At 34.5% G+C, this 22478-nt stretch overlaps 1 protein-coding gene across 2 annotated transcripts; it reads left to right on the forward strand.

Moving 5' to 3' along the window:
• The first annotated feature begins 1140 nt into the window (after window positions 1-1140).
• On the forward strand, window positions 1141-20818 carry cdk8 (cyclin dependent kinase 8). 2 transcript variants are annotated; one of them, XM_073830481.1, is made up of 13 exons: window positions 1141-1557; window positions 6334-6409; window positions 9875-9985; window positions 10072-10212; window positions 13152-13209; window positions 13320-13451; window positions 13956-14099; window positions 16090-16159; window positions 16251-16323; window positions 16408-16505; window positions 16667-16754; window positions 17298-17459; window positions 19491-20818. In XM_073830481.1, the coding sequence occupies exons 1-13, from the start codon at window positions 1430-1432 to the stop codon at window positions 19614-19616; spliced, it is 1407 nt and encodes a 468-aa protein (XP_073686582.1). In that variant the 5' UTR covers window positions 1141-1429; the 3' UTR covers window positions 19617-20818. The 2 variants fall into 2 exon arrangements, with proteins under 2 accessions (XP_073686582.1, XP_073686583.1); XM_073830482.1 differs by having other exon boundaries at window positions 16667-16745.
• Window positions 20819-22478: the final 1660 nt, after the last annotated feature.

Below are 22478 nucleotides of genomic sequence, written 5' to 3' on the forward strand. Positions count from 1 at the left end.
TTACTATTTAAAATAACTGTTTTCTGTATTTTAGAATGTAATTTATTCCTGTGATTTCAAAGCTGAATTTTTAGCATCATTATTCTAGTCACATGATCCTCCAGAAATCATTCTAATATGCTGATTTGCTGTTCAAAAAACATTTATTATTATTATTATGTTGAAAACAGCTGAGTTAAAAAAAATCAGGTTTCCTTGATCAACATTTATCAGAAATAAAAAGCTTTTATAACATTATACAATATGCTATTTCAAAAGCTTGGAGTCAGTATAATTTTTTTTTTTTTGGGGGGGATAATTATAGAAATTAATACTTTTATTTAGCAAGGATGCTTTAAATTGATGAAAAGTGATGATAAAGACATTTATAATGTTACAAAAGATTTATATTTCAAATAAAGGCTGTTCTGAACTTTTTATTCATCGACATAATAATTAAAAAAAATAGTCATAATAAATGTTTTTGAGCAGCAAATCAGAATATTAGAATGATTTCTGAAGGATCATGCGACTAGAATAATAATGATAAAAACTCAGCTTTGAAATCACAGGAATAAATTACATTTTAAAATATATTCAAATAGAAAACAGTTATTTTGAATAATAAAATAATATTTCAAAGTTTTTGCTGTACTTTGGATTAAATAAACAGGCTTGGCAAGCAAAATAGACTTCTTTAAAAACATTAAAAATCTTACTGTTAAAAAAACGTTTGACTGGTAATGTATTAATATTTTATAGTATCCTCTGTATCAAATACTATATAATAAACATAATAGTGTAGTGGTTTGTATAAATGTAAAAGGAAAAAATGCGTTTAGTATTATTGTAAATGAATAGTTATTTACATAATTACCATTATTTTTGTTTTATTATACAATATTTGTATTGTTCGCACAATTTTACCAGTTACTATGTGAATTTGTTATTAATTATTTATTGTTAATAAACACCCCTCTATGTATTTTTGTTAAAATGCAAAACTAAAATGTACATATGCATATAAAACTGAAAAACAAAAGCGTTCTTTAATAAAGAGTTAAAATCCACGTGGTGCGCCACAAACCCCATTCCTCGCCGTCTGTGTGGTTGCCAGTGGCATTCACGACGTTTTGCGACATACCGTACGTGGACGCTCAACTCTCCCGGGTGAGATACCGGCTGAGCGGCGCAGTTGCACAGAAATATCAAAGAAAGCGACTGATAGTCCAATAACACTCTGCACTTTTTGACAGATCAAAAGCACACGTGCTTCATACGCCGTCTCAGCTGCCCGTAATCGCTCGCGGTAAATGTGGACTCTTTAGCTGAGCTTAAAAGCGACGCGAGGGCAGGCAACTAATTGTCTAAACGGGGCTTGAAGTAAGTTGCCTCCCCAGCGGCGCTTTAAAGGGAAGCCACAACCCGGATCCCCAGAATAACGGTGAAAATGGACTATGATTTCAAAGTGAAGCTCACCGGGGAGAGAGAACGAGTCGAGGACCTCTTTGAGTACGAGGGATGCAAAGTTGGACGGGGGACATATGGCCATGTGTACAAAGCAAAGAGGAAAGATGGGTGAGTTTGCAGGATGGAGGACTTGTGAAGCGATATGAGGCCTGCGCTCCCGTCGCGTTCAGCCCTCAGAAACCAAAACAAACCGTGTGTTGTCCGCCCTCGGCCCGGTGTTTTAGAGAGACACGTCTCTCGTCTTCAAAGAGAGTTTGATATGCACAGCTCACGGCTTCAGAGGAGGCTTATTTCGAGGGGATTGTGAATGTACGTCAGCAGGCTCGAGTGCTGTTGTGATTGACGAGCTTATGCAGTTATGATGGGCACAGGTGCATTTGATGCAGATTTAGATTTGCAACATCATGTGTTGGTTTTTCTTCGTCATGACAAAAACTGTATTTACCTTTACACTTTCTTAAAGGCGTCTTGAAACAGCTGCTTCAAAATACACAGCGTCGCATAAAATCCGCTTCAGTATAAAAGGAGGCTCTGACGGTGCTTTACATTCTATGTGAATAAATAGCAGCCTTATATGTTGCCTTTGTCATGGCGGAGAATTTTAAGTAATGGTTTCATATTTTATTTAGAGTGTAATGTTTCTATATTTATAATCCCTTTGTTAGTGCATTGACTAACAATGAGCAATATGTTTGTTACAATATTTCTTAATCTTTGATAATGTTAGCTCACTTCCATTAGCAATCTTACTAACATTTAAATGTAGAAATATTGTTCGTTGTTACTTCATGCTAACTACCTGTAATTTCACAAGTTTTTGCACTTACCTCACGATTTGGTCAGTTACCCGGATGCGCCCATGTTGGAGATACTTAGAAGATGTAAACAATAGCATAGATTGCACGATTAATGTACGACTGAATGACTTGTTTTGCTAATTTATGCTGTCTGAACCATGGGGGAAAATGCGTTGAAGCTGCTAAATCATATAGGGAAGGACTTAGTAAGCAGGAAATATTTTGACAAGCTAAAGTTAATATGTGGCAAAGATACATACTAGCAGTATTAATCAAGATATTAGCTTAATATTTCACCTACCTGACTGGAATTTTGTCAAGATTCTTGCCCTTGAAATCCTGGTTCAGTTTGGCCAACCACAAATGCCTTTTGTTCCTCAATTTTTTGCACTCTTCCCCTTGATTTGTTTGTCTACAGTACTCCAAATTTTTATCCTGGTCTGACCAATTAGTACAGGTCAGAACATAACAATAATCAGCAAGTTTCGTTCTGTGCAATGGCATTGTTTACGTTCAGTGCTGCCAATATGGCGATTGATGACGTGTCATGAGAACACTTTATTACATTTTTTTTTTTTAAACATTTGTAGCCTTAATTTTCTGTTTTTGTTCCCTTGCAAAATTGGTCACCTCAGCTGTGTAAAGATATCATTAGTCTCCCAATTTCGCGTCAACACCTGAATCCATTTCTGGTGTGACTGATGTCACTTTTGAGATTGGGGTTCGCTGCACTGGTTTAGAGGATCTTTTTAGCCTTTTTCAGGTTTCTTTTCCTTTTTCTAGTTTCTCTTTCTCTTTTGTTGCCCTACTGCAGTTGCACTGGTTGGATCAGTGACTTTAGTGTCACGTAACAGTTTATAACAGCAGATGTTGAGGATTATGACAGGTTGTTATAACATCAGTACAGCCTTGAACATGCTGTGGTACATATTGGTTTGTGTCAACAATAGCCTTTTAAAGAATAAAGGGTGGTGTTTATAGTCGCTTTGCACTTACATCATGATTTGGTCAGTTACCTAAATGCACAGCCATATTGGCGATACGGGGATGTAAACAACAGCATTGATCGCAAGGTTAATGTACTACTAAATTCGTTGTTCTGCTAATTTATGCTGTTCAAACCACAGAAAAAAAGTTTGGAAGCTGCAAAAACATATAGAGAAGGACTTAGTGAGCAGGAAAGAGCACAATATTTTGACAAACTGAAGTTAAGTTAAACAGTATTAACATATTAGCCTAATATTTCACCTACCTGACCGGAAATGATGAGAACAAACGTGAATGTTGTCAAGATTCTTGCCCTGAAAGTCCTAGAACGCCTTTTGTTCCTCAGTTTTTTTTTTTTGCACTCTGTTCCTTGGTTTGTTATAACTTTTGGCAGTCTATAGTACTCCCAATATTTTTCCAGTTTCGACTGTTTAATACAGCCCAAAACATGACAATAATCGACCATTTTCGGCAGCAATAATCAGCTAAATATGCGAGTTTGTTTGGTTCGGTGGCATTGTTTACGTTCAGTGCCACCAATATGGCCGATTGATGACGTGTCGTGAAATACCAAAGAACCTCCAATTCCCTAAAATAAGTTTTTGTTGTCATGAAAAAAGAGGCTAATGTTGTGATGTCGAAATTATGTGCATATATGCTCACGGAATAGTATGGGTGTAAACTTTAACATTGAAATACAGATTGTGAGGTCTGTTTTATTAGAAGTCTGTTTGGGGAAAAAAGGGAGTTGAAATTCTTTTGCTCTCAGTGTTTTTGGTAACTTGCCGATAGGAATATATTCTGCTAAACTTTCTCACACTAAGACAAAAACACAAAGATTTGTCTGTGCTAAGTGTGCTCTTCATCCAAAGAAGGACAAATGATTCTCTTCGAACACAGTGATTAAAGGGCTGAGAATAACAGTATGACAAGTGTAACCTTCAAGGATTAGATCAGGATTTATAACAGTTTTGTTTGATAAAGTTTCTGAAATTTAAACACACTTTATGAAACTTTCTAATAGACTGTGCCACGCACATCCTTACTGGATCTGTAGGGTCCTGTGATTTTTGCAGTGTATAAAACATTGATGGCGTAACAGAATTCAGTGTTATTGTATAACATGGAATGTCAGAAAATTTGTCAAAATTTTGATGAATACTTTACAATAGATGGATCGCTCTTATGTCACGGTTTGGTCAGTTACCCGGATGCAAACAACAGCATGGATTGCATGGTTAATGTACTACTGAATGCGTTGTTCTGTTAATTTATGCTGTCTAAACCATGGGAAAAACATGAGCAAGCTGCTAAATCATATAAAGGAGGATTTAGTAAGCAGGAAAGAGCATGATATTTCGACAAACTAAAGTTAATATGTGGTAAAGATACATACAAGCAGTATTAATTAAGATATTAGTCTAATATTTCACCTACCTGACCGGAAATAAGAATAAACTCAAATGTTTTCAAGATTCTTGAGCACAAATGCTTTATTTCCTCTTTTGCACTTTTCTCCTAGTCCTAGATTTGTTTTAACTTTTGGCAGTCTATAGTGCTCCAAATGTTTTTCACGGTCTAACCGATTAGCATTTTGTATTGCCTTAATTTTTGATAATTAGAATTAAATCATAAATCCAGTCAAATTAAAACCAACAAGAGTTTCTCAAAAAATAAAACATTTTATACAAACTTAAAGTTTGTGAATTCAATTCATTGCAATTAGACATCCTTTTTGATTAATAAATTTAACTAAACCATTAAAAGAGTAAAACTGATTTAATAGGGCTCTAAATGTCTAATTCTAGCTGCAGTGTCAGTTAAAAGACTGTTTTAATTATTACTTACTCTTGGAAAGAAATTAAATGACCATGACTAAAAGGTTTTGCATTTATTGATTAGAAATTAGATCTGCAACTTGGGGGAATAAGACCATTCTACATTTGACTTGTATTGGTAGTTTTGCTTTGCAAGCTTGACAGAAAATAACGCTCAATGTCTGCAGGACATTGGTGCTCATATAGAATGTTTTTACAACGCGCCATCAATTGGCCATATTGGCGCCACTGAACGTAAACAGTGCCACTGAACCGAACAAAACTTGCGTATTTTACTAATAATTTCTGTCGAAATTGGTGAGTTATTGTCATGTTTTTGGCTGTACTAATCGGTCAGACCGGAAGAAACATTTGGAGTACTACAGACTGCCAAAAGTTATAACAAATCTAGGAGAAGAGTGCAAAAAACTGTCTGAGGAACAAAAGGCATTTGTGGTTGGCCAATCTGAACCAGGATTTCCAGGGCAAGATTTAGCAGCTTCCACACGTTTTTTATGTGATTTAGACAGCATAAATTAGCAGAACAACGTATTCAGTAGTACGTTAACCATGCAATTCATGCTGTTGTTTACACTGAAGTATCGCCAATATGGCTGCGCATCCAGGAAACTGGGTAATGCATTGAGCTGAAATAGCATTCCTCCCAATTTGCAACTTTGTGTAAGTACTATCACAAGATATTTTTTTCCAGTTTTTGTGTTCAACATGCTGATTTGATGTTTAATGCTTATTTAGTTTTTGTGAAGCAATCTTTATTTCACACCAATTGCAAACTATATTGACAAAGTAGGAATGGATCTGCTGATGAGCTACTGTAAGTTGGTTCTGAAGTGCCGGGCTTTAAGTAAGACCCATCAGACAGACCCAAAGCTGAGTTATTAAAGTCCAGACTGCCTGGCGGCCAAAGTCTCACTTGAAGGTCCTAAGTGTTTAAAGATGTTTTTGTTCACTATAGAAGCTGATTGTTTATGAGCGGTTCACAGCTAATTTGTTCTCCAGAAACTGGACAGGGCGTTGTGAGATTTTTATAGGCTGGTGTTTTTTTGCAGGACTTCATTTCAGCATTACCCTCATGCCTCGCATTAGTCGTCAGGAGGCTTATGAGTTTTCGAAGGTGTGCTGGTAATAAAAGAGCCTAAATAATTCGCTTAAAATTCTGTTTAGTCTTTCCCAGTGGATTCATGATATGACATGTAGCTATAGATTTAGGCAAATGTTGTGTGCTGAAGAGTAATTGCGGTTGCTGATATGTCTGTTTGCAGGAAGGATGATAAAGATTATGCTCTGAAGCAGATTGAAGGCACAGGGATCTCTATGTCCGCCTGCAGAGAGATAGCAGTAAGTACATCAAGCTTTAAACGTGTTTCTGCCAAGAGGCTCTTCTTCAAGTAGCTCTTGCACATGCCATCTTGGTTAAGCAAGTTCCTGGAAATACATTTGCAGCATGTGGATATTTTAGAGTGATAACTATGACTAGCTCTACGCATTTTAAGTACATTTGTATACTTTTATTCTCATGTAATTTGCAGTAAAGGGACAACTCACCTCCATGTTGTTTCAAACCTGTATGACTTTAGTGTAATGAAAGCGAATGAACTAGGGCTTTCAAGCTCCAGATTATGCTGATATGCTGAAATCTTTGTGTGAGAAACAGACAAAATTTAACCTTTCCTTGCCTTGCTGAAAGTAGTTTTGTCAGTTTCATAAACAAATTATTGTTTTCGGTTAATGGTTCAGGAGATTCAGTTCACAAAACAGCTGAATGGTTGAATCCGAAATCACATACTTCCCTACAATATATTAGGTGGAAAAACAATATACCAAATTCACAATATTCATAAAAAGGTTTCTGGCAAGATTCTGAGGTACACCTCCAATGGACACTTTACTATCCCATGAAGCTACTGGAGAGGATTTGGGAATGGCAGTAAGGTGATACAAGTGACCCTGTAGATCATATGACAATGACAGCATGATGAATGCAGTACATCCAGATTACATTCATACTACATGGAACATTAAAAAATGTTTACTAACTAGTTAGTTATTCAAAAGAAGTACCTAATCAGAGAGTATGTGATTTGGTTCTCCAGTTCAGCGATTTACAGTCATTATTAGTAAAAAAAACAACTTAAAGGGATAGTTTACCTAAAAATGAAAATTACCCTATGATTTACTCACCATCAAGCCATCCTAGGTGATATGACTTTCTTCTTTCAGACGAGAACAATCGGAGTTATATTAAAAAATATTCTGGCTCTTCCCAGCTTTATAATGGCAGTGAATGGGTGTTGAGATTTTTGAGTCCAATAAAGTGCATCCATCCATCATATAAGTACTCCACATGCCTCCGGGCGGTTAATAAAGGCCTTTTGAAGTGAATCGATGCGTTTGTGTCAGAAAAGTATTCATATTTAAAACTTTATAAACCATAATCTCTAGCTTCCGCTATCTGTCGTATCTGTCGATGTAGGACGTAGGCATAGCATAAGCTCCGGTGAAAACATGCTAGTCTCGCGAGAACCAAGTTTTGTTTAAAGCAAAGGAAAACCTCTTGGCTTAAATCGAAAACATTTGTTACAAATTCTTGTTTTGTACTTGAACTGTGATCTGTGTTTTGTTTAGCTCTCTCCACTGCTCTTTTGCCACCATATTTTCCTACGAACACGCATACGACAGTTAGTGGAAACTAGAGATTAGAGATTATGGTTTATAAAGTTGTAAATATTGATATTTTTCTTACGCAAACACATCAGTTCACTTCAGAAGGCCTTTTTTAACATCCTGGAGCCATGTGGAGCACTTTTTATGATGGATGGACACACTTTATTTTGCTTCAAAATGTCAACACCTATTCATTTCCATTATAAAGCTTGGAAGAGCCAGGACATTTTTAATATAACTCAGATTGTGTTCATCCAAAAGAATAAAATCATACACACCTAGGATGTCTTGAAAGTGAGTAAATCCTTTTCGGCTGAACTATCCCTTTAAATCTTGGTTTATGCATCAAACAAACCTGTCTTTGTGTTTAATGTGACTTACAGTGAGGGTAAAACATTATTTGATCCCCTGTTGATTTTGTATGTTTGCCCACTGACAAAGAAATGAAAAGTCTATAACTTTAATTGTAGGTTTGTTTGAAGACAGAATAACAACAAAAAAATCTAGAAAAATGCATTTAAAAAAAGTTATAAATTGATTTGCATTTTAATGAGTGAAAAGTATTTGACCCCTTCGCAAAACATGACTTGATTTTTGGTGGCAAAACGCTTGTTAACAATCACAGAGCTCAGATGATTCCTATAGTTGGCCACCAGGTTTGCTCACATCTCAGAAGAGATTTTGTCCTACTCCTCTTTGCAGATCCTCTCCAAGTCATTAAGGTTTTGTGGCTGAGGCTTGGCAACTCGAACCTTCAGCTCCCTCCACAGATTTTCTATGGGATTAAGGTCTGGAGACTGGCTAGGCCACTCCAGGACCTTAATGTGCTTCTTCTTGCCTTGGCCGTGTGTTTTGGGTCATTGTCATGCTGGAATATCCATCTATGACCCATTTTCAATGCCCTGGCTGAGGGAAGAAGGTTCTCTCCCAAGGTTCTCGCCCCATCCATCGTCCCTTTGATGTGGTGCAGTTGTCCTGTCCCCTTAACAGAAAAACACCCCCAAAGCTAATATTTCCACCTCCATGTTTGACGGTGGGGATGGTGTTCTTGGGGTCATAGGCAGCATTCCTCCTCCTCCAAACACGGTGAGTTGAGTTGATGCCAAAGAGCTTGATTTTGGTCTCATCTGACCACAACACTTTCACCCAGTTCTCCTCTGAATCATTCAGATGTTCATTGCCAATTGTTTTCTTGGTGACTATGGTCCCAGCTGCCTTGAGATCATTGACAAGATTCTCCCGTTTAGTTCTGGGCTGATTTCTCACCGTTCTCATGATCATTGGAACTCCACGAGGTGAGATCTTGCATGGAGCCCCAGACGGAGGGAGATTGACAGTCATTTTGTGTTTCTTCCATTTGTGAGTAATCACACCAACTGTTGTCACCTTCTCACAAAGCTGCTTGGCGATGGTCTGGTGGCCCATTCCAGTTTTGTGTAGATCTACAATCTTGTCCCTGACATCATTGGACAGCTTTTTGATTGATTCTGATTGATCTGATTGATTGCTTCTGTGGACAGGTGTCCTTTATACAGGTAACAAACTGAGATTACGAGCACTGCCTTTAAGAGAGTGCTCCTAATCCCAGTTTGTTACCTGTATAAAAGACACCTGGGAGCCAGAAATCTTGCTGATTGATAGGGGTTCAAATACTTATTTCACTCATTAAGATGCGAATCAATTTATAACTTTTTTGGAATGCGTTTTTCTAGATTTTTATTGTTATTCTGTCTTTTACTGTTTAAATATACCTACCATTAAAATTCTACACTGATCATTTCTTTGTCGGTGGGCAAGCGTACAAAATCAGCAGGGGCTTAAATATTTTTTTCCTCACTGTAAATATACTACATGAGTCTTATTTTGAAACTTGAATCCCCATTCACTGTAATTGCATGAAAAAGAGCGACTAGCACATTATTCAGAATTTCTCCATTGTGTTCCTTAGTCATACAGGTTTGAAACAACATGAGGGTGAATACACAATGGCAGAAATGTATTTTTTTTTTTTTTTTAGCTGAACTATCCTTTTAATAAGCATACTTCAGGCTGAAATGATTTTGTGCGCTTTGGGTGCTCTGTAGATGTCTGTCTCAGCATGTGCACCTGTGTGTGTTCATTCTTGTTTGCTCCCTGCAGCTGCTGCGTGAACTGAAGCACCCCAATGTGATCTCACTGCAGAAGGTTTTCCTGTCACATGCAGACCGCAAAGTGTGGCTTCTCTTTGACTACGCTGAACATGACCTCTGGGTAACATACAGTCAAGCACTCATGCACACAGAGAGAAATGTTTGTATATAGTGCATATCTTGCTGAGGGCCTACATGTCTTTGCAGCACATCATCAAGTTCCACAGAGCCTCCAAGGCCAATAAAAAGCCTCTTCAGCTGCCACGTGGGATGGTAAAGTCTTTGCTCTACCAGATCCTGGACGGCATCCACTATTTGCACGCCAACTGGGTCCTGCACAGAGACCTGGTGAGAGTCAATATGTTACATTAAACAGTTAATGTTCATCCAGATGTTGCTAGTTTGATTTGTGATCATTCTGCTCAAATTTTAGTGAGTAGAATGTTGGATATTTGGCTGATTATTAGAAATCCTATGACAATTTCCAGTAGTTGGCAGCATATATAAAATAATTTTGAAATATTTTCCTGCCACAACAAATTGATCTTTCTTTCTTTCTTTTTCTTTCTTTCTTTTTCTTTCTTTCTTTTTCTTTCTTTCTTTCTTTCTTTCTTTTGTCTTTCTTATCTTTCTTTTTCTGCCTTTTTCTTTCTTTCTTGTCTTTTTGTCTTTCTTTCTATCTTTCTGTCTTTCTTTCTGTCTTATCTTTCTGTCTTTCTTTTGTCTGTCTTTTTAATTCTTTCTTTCTGTCTTTTTTCTTTCTTTATTTTGTCTGTCTTTGTCTTTCGTCTTTCTTTTGTCTTTCTGTCTTTCTTTGTTTTTCTTTGTCTCTTTTCTATCTTTCTCTTTCTTTCTGTCTTATGTCTGTCTTTTAATTCTTTCTTTCTGTCTGTCTTTCTTATCTTTCTTTTTCTGTCTTTTTCTTTCTTGTCTTTCTGTCTTTCTTTGTCTTTCTTATCTTTATTTTCTGTCTTTTTCTTTCTTGTCTTTCTATCTTTCTGTCTTTCTTTTGTCTGTCTTTTTAATTCGTCCTTTCTGTCTTTTTTTTCTTTCTTTCTTTTGTCTGTCTTTCTTTGTCTTTCTGTCTTTTGTCTTTCGTCTTTCTTTTGTCTTTCTGTCTCTTTCTGTCTTTCTTTGTCTCTCTTTCTATCTTTCTGTCTTATCTTTCTGTCTTTTTTTTCTTTCTTTCTTTTGTCTGTCTTTCTTTGTCTTTCTGTCTTTTGTCTTTCGTCTTTCTTTTGTCTTTCTGTCTCTTTCTGTCTTTCTTTGTCTCTCTTTCTATCTTTCTGTCTTATCTTTCTGTCTCTTTCTGTCTTTCTTTGTCTCTCTTTCTATCTTTCTGTCTTTCTGTCTTATCTTTCTGTCTTTCTTTTGTCTCTTTAATTCTTTCTTTCTGTCTTTCTTTCTTTTGTCTGTCTTTGTCTTTTGTCTTTCTGTCTTTGTCTCTTTCTATCTTTCTGTCTTTCTTTCTGTCTTATCTTTGTCTTTCTTTTGTCTCTTTTTTAATTCTTTCTTTCTGTCTTTCTTTCTGTGTCTTTTTCTTTCTTGTCTTTCTGTCTTTGTCTTTCTTTCTGTTTTTCTTTGTCTTTCTTTCTATCTTTCTGTCTTTCTTTGTCTTTTTTTTCTTTCTTTTGTTTGTCTTTGTCTTTCTGTCTTGTCTTTCGTCTTTCTTTTGTCTTTCTGTCTCTTTCTTTCTGTCTTTCTTTCTGTTTTTCTTTGTCTCTCTTTCTATCTTTCTTTCTGTCTTATCTTTCTGTCTTTCTTTTGTCTGTCTTTTTTAATTCTTTCTTTCTTTCTGTCTTTCTATCTTTCTGTCTTTTGTCTGTCTTTTTTAAATTCTTTCTTTCTGTCTTTTTTCTTTCTGTCTTTTTGTCTTTTTCTTTCTTGTCGTTCTGTCTTTTTGTCTTTCTTTCTGTCTTTCTGTTTTTCTTTGTTTTTCTTTCTGTCTTTCTTTCTGTCTTATCTTTTGTCTGTCTTTTTAATTCTTTCTTTCTGTCTTTTTTCTTTCTTTCTTTTGTTTGTCTTTCTTTGTCTTTCTGTCTTTTGTCTTTCGTCTTTCTTTTGTCTTTCTGTCTCTTTCTTTCTGTCTTTCTTTCTGTTTTTCTTTGTCTCTCTTTCTATCTTTCTGTCTCTATCTTTCTGTCTTTCTTTCTGTCTTATCTTTCTGTCTTTCTTTTGTCTTTCTTTTTTAAATTCTTTCTTTCTGTCTTTTTTCTTTCTTTCTTTCTTTTTTCTGTCTTTTGTCTTTCGTCTTTCTTTTTTCTTTCTGTGTCTTTCTTTCTTTTGTCTGTCTGTCTTTCTTTCTTTTTCTTTCTTTCTTTCTTCCTTTTCTTTCTTTCTTCTTTTTCTTTTTCTTTCTTAAAAAAACAAAAATTAAATTAAAAATTCAATGCAACTTATTTGCCAAACTGTGTTGTTATGGTTAACTAAAAACCAAAATATTAATTTATTTTATTTATTTGAAATAAGGTAAAATAAGTTGAGATATTAAAATTTTTTAAATACAATTTTGCTAAACCTAAGCTAAAAAAAAATCTAATTTCGGAATATTAAAAAATATATATTTATACCTAATACTTTTTCCAAATAATACAGGAATGAAGAATTCTAAATAAATATAAATTCTTGCAAAAGGTTAATATTAATACAACCAAGCATCATTTAGGCAAGGCAAGTTTATTTATATAGCACGTTTCATACACAATGGTAATTCAAAGTGCTGTTCATAAAAGGAATTAAAATCATAATATAAAAATCATGAAAATTAATAATAATCACAACTATAAAAACAGAGAATTTAAGAACATTTAAGATGTTTTAAAAATAAAAGTAAAATAAAAAACAGTAAAAATGATTATACATAAAATAATGCAATCTGTTCGGACGTAGCACAGTGCTCATTCAATAAATGCACAACTAAACACATGAGTTTTGAGTCTGCATTTAAATGTGGCTAATGTATTAGCACATCTGATCTCTTCTGGAAGCTGATTCCAACTGCGGGCGGCATAATAGCTAAAAGCGGATTCCCCTTGTTTTGTGTGAACCCATGATATTACTAACTGACTCGATCCTAGCGATCTGAGTTGTCTGTTAGGTTTATATTCAGTGAGCATATCTGCAATGTATGTAGGTCCTAGGCCATTGAGTGTATTTTTTTTTTTTTTTTTTTTTTTTTTATTAATCCTGTTCAGAAAAGTTGCTAAGACGTTACAGCATCAGATATCACACTGAAACGAAAGAGGTTTCGAGAGTTACAACTCTAAACATTGACTCTTTCACCACAGAAACCTGCCAACATATTGGTAATGGGAGAAGGTCCTGAAAGAGGACGTGTGAAGATAGGTATGACCTCAGCCCTGTTTCCTTTCTCGTTTGACAAAAAGATATGTGTGTATCTAAGTGTTTTATCGTGCATTCATAACCATTTAAAAAATTCTGTCCCTAATGTGTAGCTGATATGGGTTTTGCACGGCTCTTCAACTCACCACTGAAGCCTTTAGCAGATCTGGATCCAGTAGTTGTTACGTTCTGGTACAGAGCACCAGAGCTGCTACTGGGAGCCAGGCATTACACCAAAGCCATCGGTGAGATATTTGTTTGAGTCTGTGTACAAATGCACATTTGGGAGACATAAAGGTGAAATATCATGAAAATCTGACTTTTTCCACATTTAAGTGCTATATTCAGGTCTCCAGTGCACCCTGCTGCCACACAGATCTAATATAAACATGTGATTTCTTTCCCAGCACAACTTGTGTGTTTTTAACATAAACTTATGTATTTGATGTTTTAAGCGCAATACCACATGAAAGAAAACTTAGTTTAGTACTCACATGTTCGAATGTGTGCACTTAAAAAAACATATCAGAAGTTTAAAACGCATGAAAACAGCTTGTTTCTGCTTCCACTCAAAAAAGTCATTTTCAGGATGATGTAATAAATAATCTGTGGGGTATTTTGAGCTTAAACTTCACAGACACATTCTGGGGACACCTGAAATTTATTACATAATGTAAAAGGGGGTTAATAGCCTTAAAGTCTTTTAAAAAGTGTGCTTTAGATTTGATGACTTTTTCTCTTCTTTACAGATATCTGGGCGATTGGCTGTATCTTTGCTGAGCTTTTGACCTCAGAGCCTATCTTCCACTGTCGACAGGAGGACATTAAAACCAGTAATCCCTACCATCACGATCAGCTGGACCGGATCTTTAATGTCATGGGCTTTCCTGCAGGTATTCATCGTCCTCTTGACTTGACATTTAAATCTAGATGATTCAGTAAAAATTTGAGACTGTGGGACTTTAGTTAGGAGCTGTAACAAGTCCCTCAATGTGGTTTTAATGAGTCAAAAAGTGATTTTTCTCTTGCAAAAACAATACATAGAAGTGAAAAATCTATACTTTCTTGTATTTGTAAGGTGTGAAAGGATGGAATTTAATAATTCTAGTTGAGGTCCTGACTAGTCTTTAAAGGATAACTGTTGCCAAAATGCAACCTGGGCTGTTTTTTTTTTACTGTAAACGAGACAAACTTATATCTAAAAGCATAATTACGACAAACGAGCCGTTTTTGAGATTGACCGTGATTTAGTTTTGTGGTCAATGGCCGGTGAATGGGAATACTAGGGGCATAAATTTGAGTGCATCAAAATTGATATTTTTACAACACTAAGAAGGCTCGACACACCATGAAACTTTGCTCGAAGTATCGCCTGGGTCTCTACACATGAACTCGAGCATTGAGAACATTGTTTGTGTACACAGAGTTTACTAAAAAGAATGTTTTTGAACAACTTACTTTCACTGTTTGAGTTTCCGCTCGCGGCCGTCTTGCCAGTCAAGAAGTGTCGATCTCCGAATGCAAATGAATGGACTCCATAGGACGAAATATTAGGCTTATATGAGGCTCTTTTTACAACTAGAAGTTTAATATTGTTTTTCACTTGCGACAAAACAACGAATTAGCCATGCATTTATGTGGAAATATGCTTTAGGAGCTATCCATCCTCGCATTCGGAGATCGACACCTCTTGACTGGCAAGACAGCCGCGAGCGGAAACTCAAAACGGTGAAAGTGAGTTGTTCAAAAACTTTCTTTTTAGTAAACTCAAAACTGTACACAAACAATGTTTTCAATGCTCGAGTTCATGTGTAGAGACCCAGGCGATACTTCGAGCAAAGTGTCATGGTGTGTCGAGCCTTCTTAGTGTTGTAAAAATATCTATTTTGATGCGCTCAAATGTATGCCCCTAGTATTCCCATTCACCAGCCACTGACCAAAAAAAATCACGGTCAATCTCAAAAACGGCTCGTTTGTCGTAATTATGCTTTTAGATATAAGTTTGTCTCGTTTACAGTAAAAATAACAGCCCAGGTTGCATTTTGGCAACAGTTATCCTTTAATGTAAAAAAATACTTTTTAAATATTTTGGGAAAAAAACAAAACAATTTTCAATGTCAAACAATGTTATTGTTAACTAAAAATTAATACTGTTAAAAATATTTTTTGGTAATTAAAATAAAGCTGAAATAAAATGTACAGTCAAACCAAAAATTATTCAGACACCAGATATGAGATATAGTGAGTATAGCAAAATAAAGTAAACACTGACATATTATACCCAAAAATTCTTCATACAGTGGACTACCAGTAAAACTGATAAATATTTGGGACCAAAAAATGATTTAGATACTTTGACCTCATCATGTTTTTCTAAAGTGTTTTTTCTTTAAATGCTAACGCAACCTTTTTTTAACACCACAGACTGAACAAAAATAAGCATTGCTTAGTAATTGCTAAAAGTTATCAAAGTTATCTGACAGTATCAAGATGAATTCATTCTGACACAGTTTAACTCTGAGTTCTTGTCATATTTTATGATCATTTTCTAAACTATAGCGAATAAACTGTGATAATGTGAGAAATATTGAAGGTGTCTGAATAAATTTTGGTTTGTAAATATTAGGTGGGGAAATATTGTTTAGAAATGAAGTTTAAATTACTAATGCTAAAACCAAACAAAAAAATTTAACCAAATAGAAAAAAAGTAAAAATAAAATAAATACAAATTTTAAATATAAAAAAAGTATAATATTATATAAAAAAAATAAAGCTAGTACTGTTTTCAAATGGATATTTCTCATTTAAATATTTATATTTGCAGTTCCAGCTCAGCTTCAGTCAATTGTCCTGGTAATCTTTGTAATCTAATTCGCTTCTCAGATAAAGACTGGGAGGACATTAAGAAGATGCCGGAACACTCTACGTTGATGAAAGACTTTAGGAGGAATACGTTAGTTTGATTTCATTAAAATGTCATACTAATAAGGCATTTCATTGACTAGGGTTTTTGATTGGACGCTGTTTAATCCCTTTTGCTGTAGGTACACTAACTGCAGCCTTATAAAGTATATGGAGAAGCATAAAGTCAAACCTGACAGCAAAGCATTCCACTTGGTAAGTGGGCAAATAAAATTCCAAATCTCATATTCATTCTCACGTATTCAGTTGTTAACTTCTAAACGCTAAACTCTCTCTCAGCTTCAAAAGCTGCTTACTATGGACCCAATCCGCCGAATCACATCTGAGCAAGCCATGCAAGACCCGTACTTCCTGGAGGAGCCTTTACCCACGTCTGAGTGAGTGGTTTTAGCCGCAAAATCATCTTTCTGTATGACATTATTATGAGTAGGATTTCTGTGTGTTCTTATGTATGCACACTGAAATTAGGTCAACCACAGAGCATTACTTACATAAGATGTTGTTTAAGAAATATTAAAAATAGCTGTGTTTTGTTTAGTGTCTTTGCTGGCTGCCAGATTCCCTATCCCAAACGAGAATTCCTGACGGAAGAGGAGCCAGAGGACAAGGCAGATAAAGTAAGAAATGTGTGTCTACTGCTTCTTTCAATATTTCTCAATATGTAAATGTATTTCTGACCACTTAAAGGGGACATTGGATGCAGAATGAACTTTTACATGGTGTTTGCATGTAAATGTTTCTTTATCATTGTAACCACAGTGATAAAAATCCATTCATTCCTTTTGTTTTAATACATAAAAAACCTGCGACACTGAATACACAAAAAAATGAAGGAGAGAGGCGGGGTGAGCTGTAGCTCATTATAATTTAAAGAGACATGCACCAAAATGGATTGCAGTAAACAGCTGTTTTTGACAAGGTAAAAGGGTGTCTTTTACACAACCGTTAAGGAATTTTAACCAGAATATATTGAATGAAGACCTTAAAGAATCATACCAACTTGTGAGAAATAGGCATCTGATGTCCCCTTTAATTTTTAATTAATAAAATTAATTATAAAATAATTTGATTAATTTGTTAATTAGCATATGATGTAGTTTGTTTTTAATTGAGAGCTGTGATGTTTGTTTTTTCTGCATTATAATTTTCTCTCTCCTATACAACTGCAGAAAAACCAGCAGCAGCAACAGCAGGGGAACAACCACACCAATGGGGCGGGGCACACAGGTAACCCTGACAACAGCCACGCACAAGGCCCGCCCCTGAAGAAGGTGAGAGTGGTTCCGCCCACTACTACCTCAAGTGGTCTGATCATGACCTCAGATTACCAGGTAACACATGTAAACATAAAACTTGATCTTTGATTTGATTTTTCTGTTTGTGTTTTACCCCCATCAGCCACAATAGATCCAATTTTTTTCCAGTCATTTACCTGCCAGTTTTATTTTTTTATAATACACACTACTGTTCAAAAAAAAATCTTAGGACTCCAAACTTCTGAAATGTTTTTTGAAAGAAGTCTCTTCATTTATTTAGTCGAAATATAGCAAAAATGCTATCATTTTGAAATATTTAATGTATTTTACATTTTAATTTATTCCTGTGATGGCAAAGCATCCATTATTCCATTTTTTTTTTTAAGAAGGCTGCGTTTATTTGATTGAAAATACAGAAACAAACAGTAATACTCTGAAATATTATTGCAATTTAAAATAGTGGATTTCTATTTTAATATACTTAAAAATTTAATTTGTTCTTGTGATGCAAAGCTGTATTTTCAGCATCATTACTCCAGTCTTCAGTGTCACATGATCCCTCAAAAATCATTTTAATATGCTGATTTATTGTCAATGGTGGAAACAGTTGTGCTGCTTATTATTATTTATTTATTTATTTATTTTTATTTTTTGGGGGAACTTGTGAATGTTTTTTCAGGATTCTTTGACGAATAAAACGTTAAAAAGAACATTATGTATTAAAAATAGAAATCTTCCCTAACAATAAACATTACCGTTCAATGTTTGGGGTCAGTGCATTTTTTTCTTATTTTCTTTCTTTGAAAGAAATTAATACTTTTATTCAGCAAGGATGTGTTAAATGGATAAAAAAAGTGATTAGTAAAGATTTATATTTTTAATAAATGCTGTTTTTTTTATGTTTTATTTATCAAAGAATATTGAAAAAACTATCAGAGGTTCCAAAAAAATATTGTTGCATAAATTATTGTTAATAAAAATAATCAGCGTATCAGTATGATTTCTGAAGGATCAAGTGACACTAAAGATTGAAATAATGATGCCGTAAATCCGGCTTTGCATCACAGAAACAAATTCTATTATGAAGTATAATAAAGTAGAAAACCACAATTTTTTTAATTGCAATAATATTTCACAATTTTACAGTTTTTTTTCTGTATTTATCAAATAAACGCAGTCTTGATGAGCAGAAAAAACTTCTAAAAAAATACACAATTCCAAACTTTTGAATGGAAATATGTATGAAAAAGATTAAACCACACCATATTTGTGTAACTGAGTAAATTTAAAGGGTTAGTTCACTTCCAGAACAAAAATGTACAGATAATTTACTCACCCCCTTGTCATCCAAGATGTTCATGTCTTCCTTTCTTCAGCCGCAAAGAAATTGTTTTGAGGAAAGCATTTCAGGAATTTTCTCCATATAGTGGACTTCTATGGTGCCTGTGAGTTTGAACTTCCAAAATGCAGTTTAAATGCAGCTTCAAAGAGCTCTAAACAATCCCAACCAAGGAAAAAGGGTCTCATTTTGCCAAACGATCAGTTATTTTCTAAAATAAGTTAATATTTATACACCTTTTAACCATACATGCTCATCTTTTCTAGCTCTGTGATGCACATGCGTACTCTGTGTTAGGGTATACAGTTAGGGTATGTCGAAAAACTCCCATCTCATTTTCTCCTCCAACTTCAAAGTACCGACCCAGTTTTTACAAAGCGAACATGCAAAGGAGGTCAATTACCCTTAACAAAAAAGGTAAAACAGTGATAGGGGACGATTTTGAAATTAGAGGAGAAAATGAGATGGGAGTTTTTTGACATACCCTAACTGTCTTGAACCAGAGTACGCATGTGCATCACAGAGCTAGACAAGCTCTGAAAATAGAAAATAACAGGTCGTTATTTCCTTGGCTGGGATCATTTAGAGACCTTTAAAGCTGCATTTTGGAAGTTCAACCTCAAGGGCACCATTGTAGTTCACTATAAGGAGAAAATACACGAGCAGCAAAGTGCTGGTTAAAAACAGCCAGTCGGACCCCATGCATTGTTGTTTTCTATAGAAATATAGTCACATGTTGCTTCTAAAGCGGTTCTTCTGTGTTCCAGCGCTCCAATCCACATGCTGCCTACCAGAACCCAGGACCAAGCACATCATTGCCCCAAAGCAGCATGGGATACTCCTCTACCTCCCAGCAGCCTCCACAGTACTCACACCAGACCCACCGCTACTGAGTCAGGCCACGCCCCCCTCTCACAGTGCCCAATAGGGAGAATGTACTTAGGGAGGCGGGTGTGGACCTGAGCCGAACCGCCCTCTTTACCCCACTGGGCGCTTTGCTGTGCAGCATTTCCACCGCAGGAACAATAACCGTAACCTAACAACACATCACCGTATCATACAGCTGACATTATCCTCCGCTGACAAAAGGAGAAAAAAAAGAAATAAATAATAGACTCTAAAATGAAAAAAAGCTGATGAAAAGCGGATAATTGTTCCATTGGTGATAGTTCAAGTCTTCGCTGCAACTCTGTGATACTTCACGAAAAAGAAAAACACAAAAAAAGCAACAAACATTCTCAATATGTGGTACTGAACAGCTGCACTATGTAGTGAGACTGGTTTGGAGTGAGGTGGAGAAGATCCACCGTTCCCTCCGATCTCTTTAGCCCCGGTCCTTCTTGCCTTCACTTTGAAATCCGTTGGCCTCTCCAAGACTTAAAGCTGCTATGTGACTGCCAGCAAAGACAGAATGACACTTGTCAGTCTGTCTCTCCGTCTGCCCTTATACAAACACACACACATGCACACACATACTGAAGCACTCACTCTTTTAGCCCATTGCTGGGGACCGAATTCTCTGTGCTGGAGCTGCTGACTGAAGCATAATGAGAACCTCTAGTGCCCCCTGCTGGATCATACTGGTAGAAGGCGGTGTAAAAGAAACAGCAAACTTGATTTTAGTAGTTAATAATTTAATGTTTTGGTTTTACGTTAGGAGAGGTCAGCAACTTCCATTTTGCTGTCAGACCGGCTGTTATGCGTGAAAGATCGGCCTTAGAACTTCATGACGAAAAAAGTTGTGTGGACAGCAGATTGAACATGCATTGTACTGTATTGTAATGAAATATTTTACATGAAACAAATATCCTGACAATAAAAGTGGAAGCGTTTAAAAAAAAAAAAAATGGGAAAAATTTTATTACTGTGTTTGTGTGAGTGCCGGCATGCATTTTCAAGGCCAACGTTTTTATTTGTTTTAAATACATTTTATAGCATTTTAGTTTTTTTTTTCTATTTAAATGCATGATATTTATACTTTATGAAGAAAACTTTGCGGTTGTTTCACTGGACACAATAGTGCTAGCTTGGCAAGGAAAGATTGTTTTCTGCTTGTTGCTATTTTAGTACATTAAGTCTGTTACATTAAGTCTGCTAGACTATTATATGTGGTGTTACTTTTTATAACAATGATTACATAAACATCCAGACGCAGGCTGTAAAATGAGCTAATTAATTTCTCATACTGCTCTACATGTAATTGCCACATTGTAGGTTCCCATAATTAAAAAAAAAAAAAGTCCGATGTTTTATTTATTGATTGATTATTTACAGTAAAACTAGTTTTCTTTAAAATGGTTATTTTGGTCTATTTTGGTTATATTTCCCACCTCAGAGGTTTTGGCCTTCTTGGCTACATCCAATTTTAGTTTATTTAAATAGATTCAATTGATATTTAGTCAATTATAAGAAAAAATTATAGTTTATTATAAGTAATTATAATATATTATAAAATAAAGTTCGATTTAAAAAGTCTTTATTTGTAATTCCTGCTGAATGACATCTTAAATTAGACTACATTTTCAGTAAAAAAAAATGTATTCTACATTTTGACTGTTTATATATTTTGAGAATATTTGCATACATTTTTATTCATATTATTTATTTGTATTTGTGTGTGTGTATTTTATATATATATATAAAGTATATCCATGCAAAAAATAAAACTATTATTTTGGATGTGATTAATCGTCTATAAAAGAATAAAAAATATATTTTTAAAACTTACAGTTTTGTCTAAATTTTTTTTTATTCTTATACATTTTGACTGTTTATTTTACTTGGTGCTGTTAAACGATTAATCACATCTAAAATAAGCTTTTGTTTACATGTATGTGCTGTTTATTTATTATGTGTACATAAATAGTTTATTTTGAATTATGTATATATTTTATTCAATTAATATTATATATAAATATATTTAACATACAAACATAATATTTTTTCTTAAATTTATCCATGCATGTGTGTGTATTTATATATACATAATAAATATAAAAGCACACGTTAACAAAAACTTATTTTGGATGCGATTAATCACGAATAATAGTTTAACAGCAGTAATCAAAATAAATTAAACTGTCAAAATGTAGAATAAAAATCTGTTTTTAAAACAAAATTTAGTTTAAAATATTTTTTATAAATTTTTACTGTTCAGTTTATTTTGATTTGTGCTGTTAAACATCATCTAAACATTTATCTGAATCACATCTAAAATAAGCTTTAGTTCACAATACTATGTATATTTATTATCCATTTGTAAATACACAAACATACATTATATATTTTGAAAATATTTACATGTATATATTTTTATTTATATGCTTAATATTATATATAAATATATTTAATATATAAACAATTTTTTTGAATATATCCGTGTGTGTACAGTACTTTGATTTTGGATGTGATTGATCTAATCAAAATAAATTAAACAGTCAAAATGTATAAAAGAATAAAAATATATTTTTAAAACTGAAACTTTAGTCTAATTTATTGTTTATTCTTTAATACATTTAGACAGTTTAATTTATTTTGATTAGTGCTGTCAAGCGAATAATCGCATCCAAAATAAGTTTTTGTTTACATAATGTGTGTGTACTGTGTATATTTATTATGTATATATGAATACACACACAAACAGTGCATATTTTGAAAATATTTACATGTAAATATTTTTATTGATATAATGAATATTATATCTAAATATAGTCAATATATAAACATAACATGTTTCTCTTAAATATATCTACGCA

Source organism: Garra rufa, chromosome 24 (genome assembly GCF_049309525.1).
Source record: "Garra rufa chromosome 24, GarRuf1.0, whole genome shotgun sequence".
Classification (NCBI taxonomy): domain Eukaryota; kingdom Metazoa; phylum Chordata; class Actinopteri; order Cypriniformes; family Cyprinidae; genus Garra; species Garra rufa.

Coding starts and splice junctions, on each gene's coding strand:
- cdk8 (XM_073830481.1), top strand. CDS start 1,430: ATGGACTATGATTTCAAAGTGAAGCTCACCGGGGAGAGAGAACGAGTC. Junction 6,410..9,874: donor CCGCCTGCAGAGAGATAGCA/GTAAGTACATCA, acceptor TGCTCCCTGCAG/CTGCTGCGTGAACTGAAGCA. Junction 13,210..13,319: donor AAGAGGACGTGTGAAGATAG/GTATGACCTCAG, acceptor CCTAATGTGTAG/CTGATATGGGTTTTGCACGG.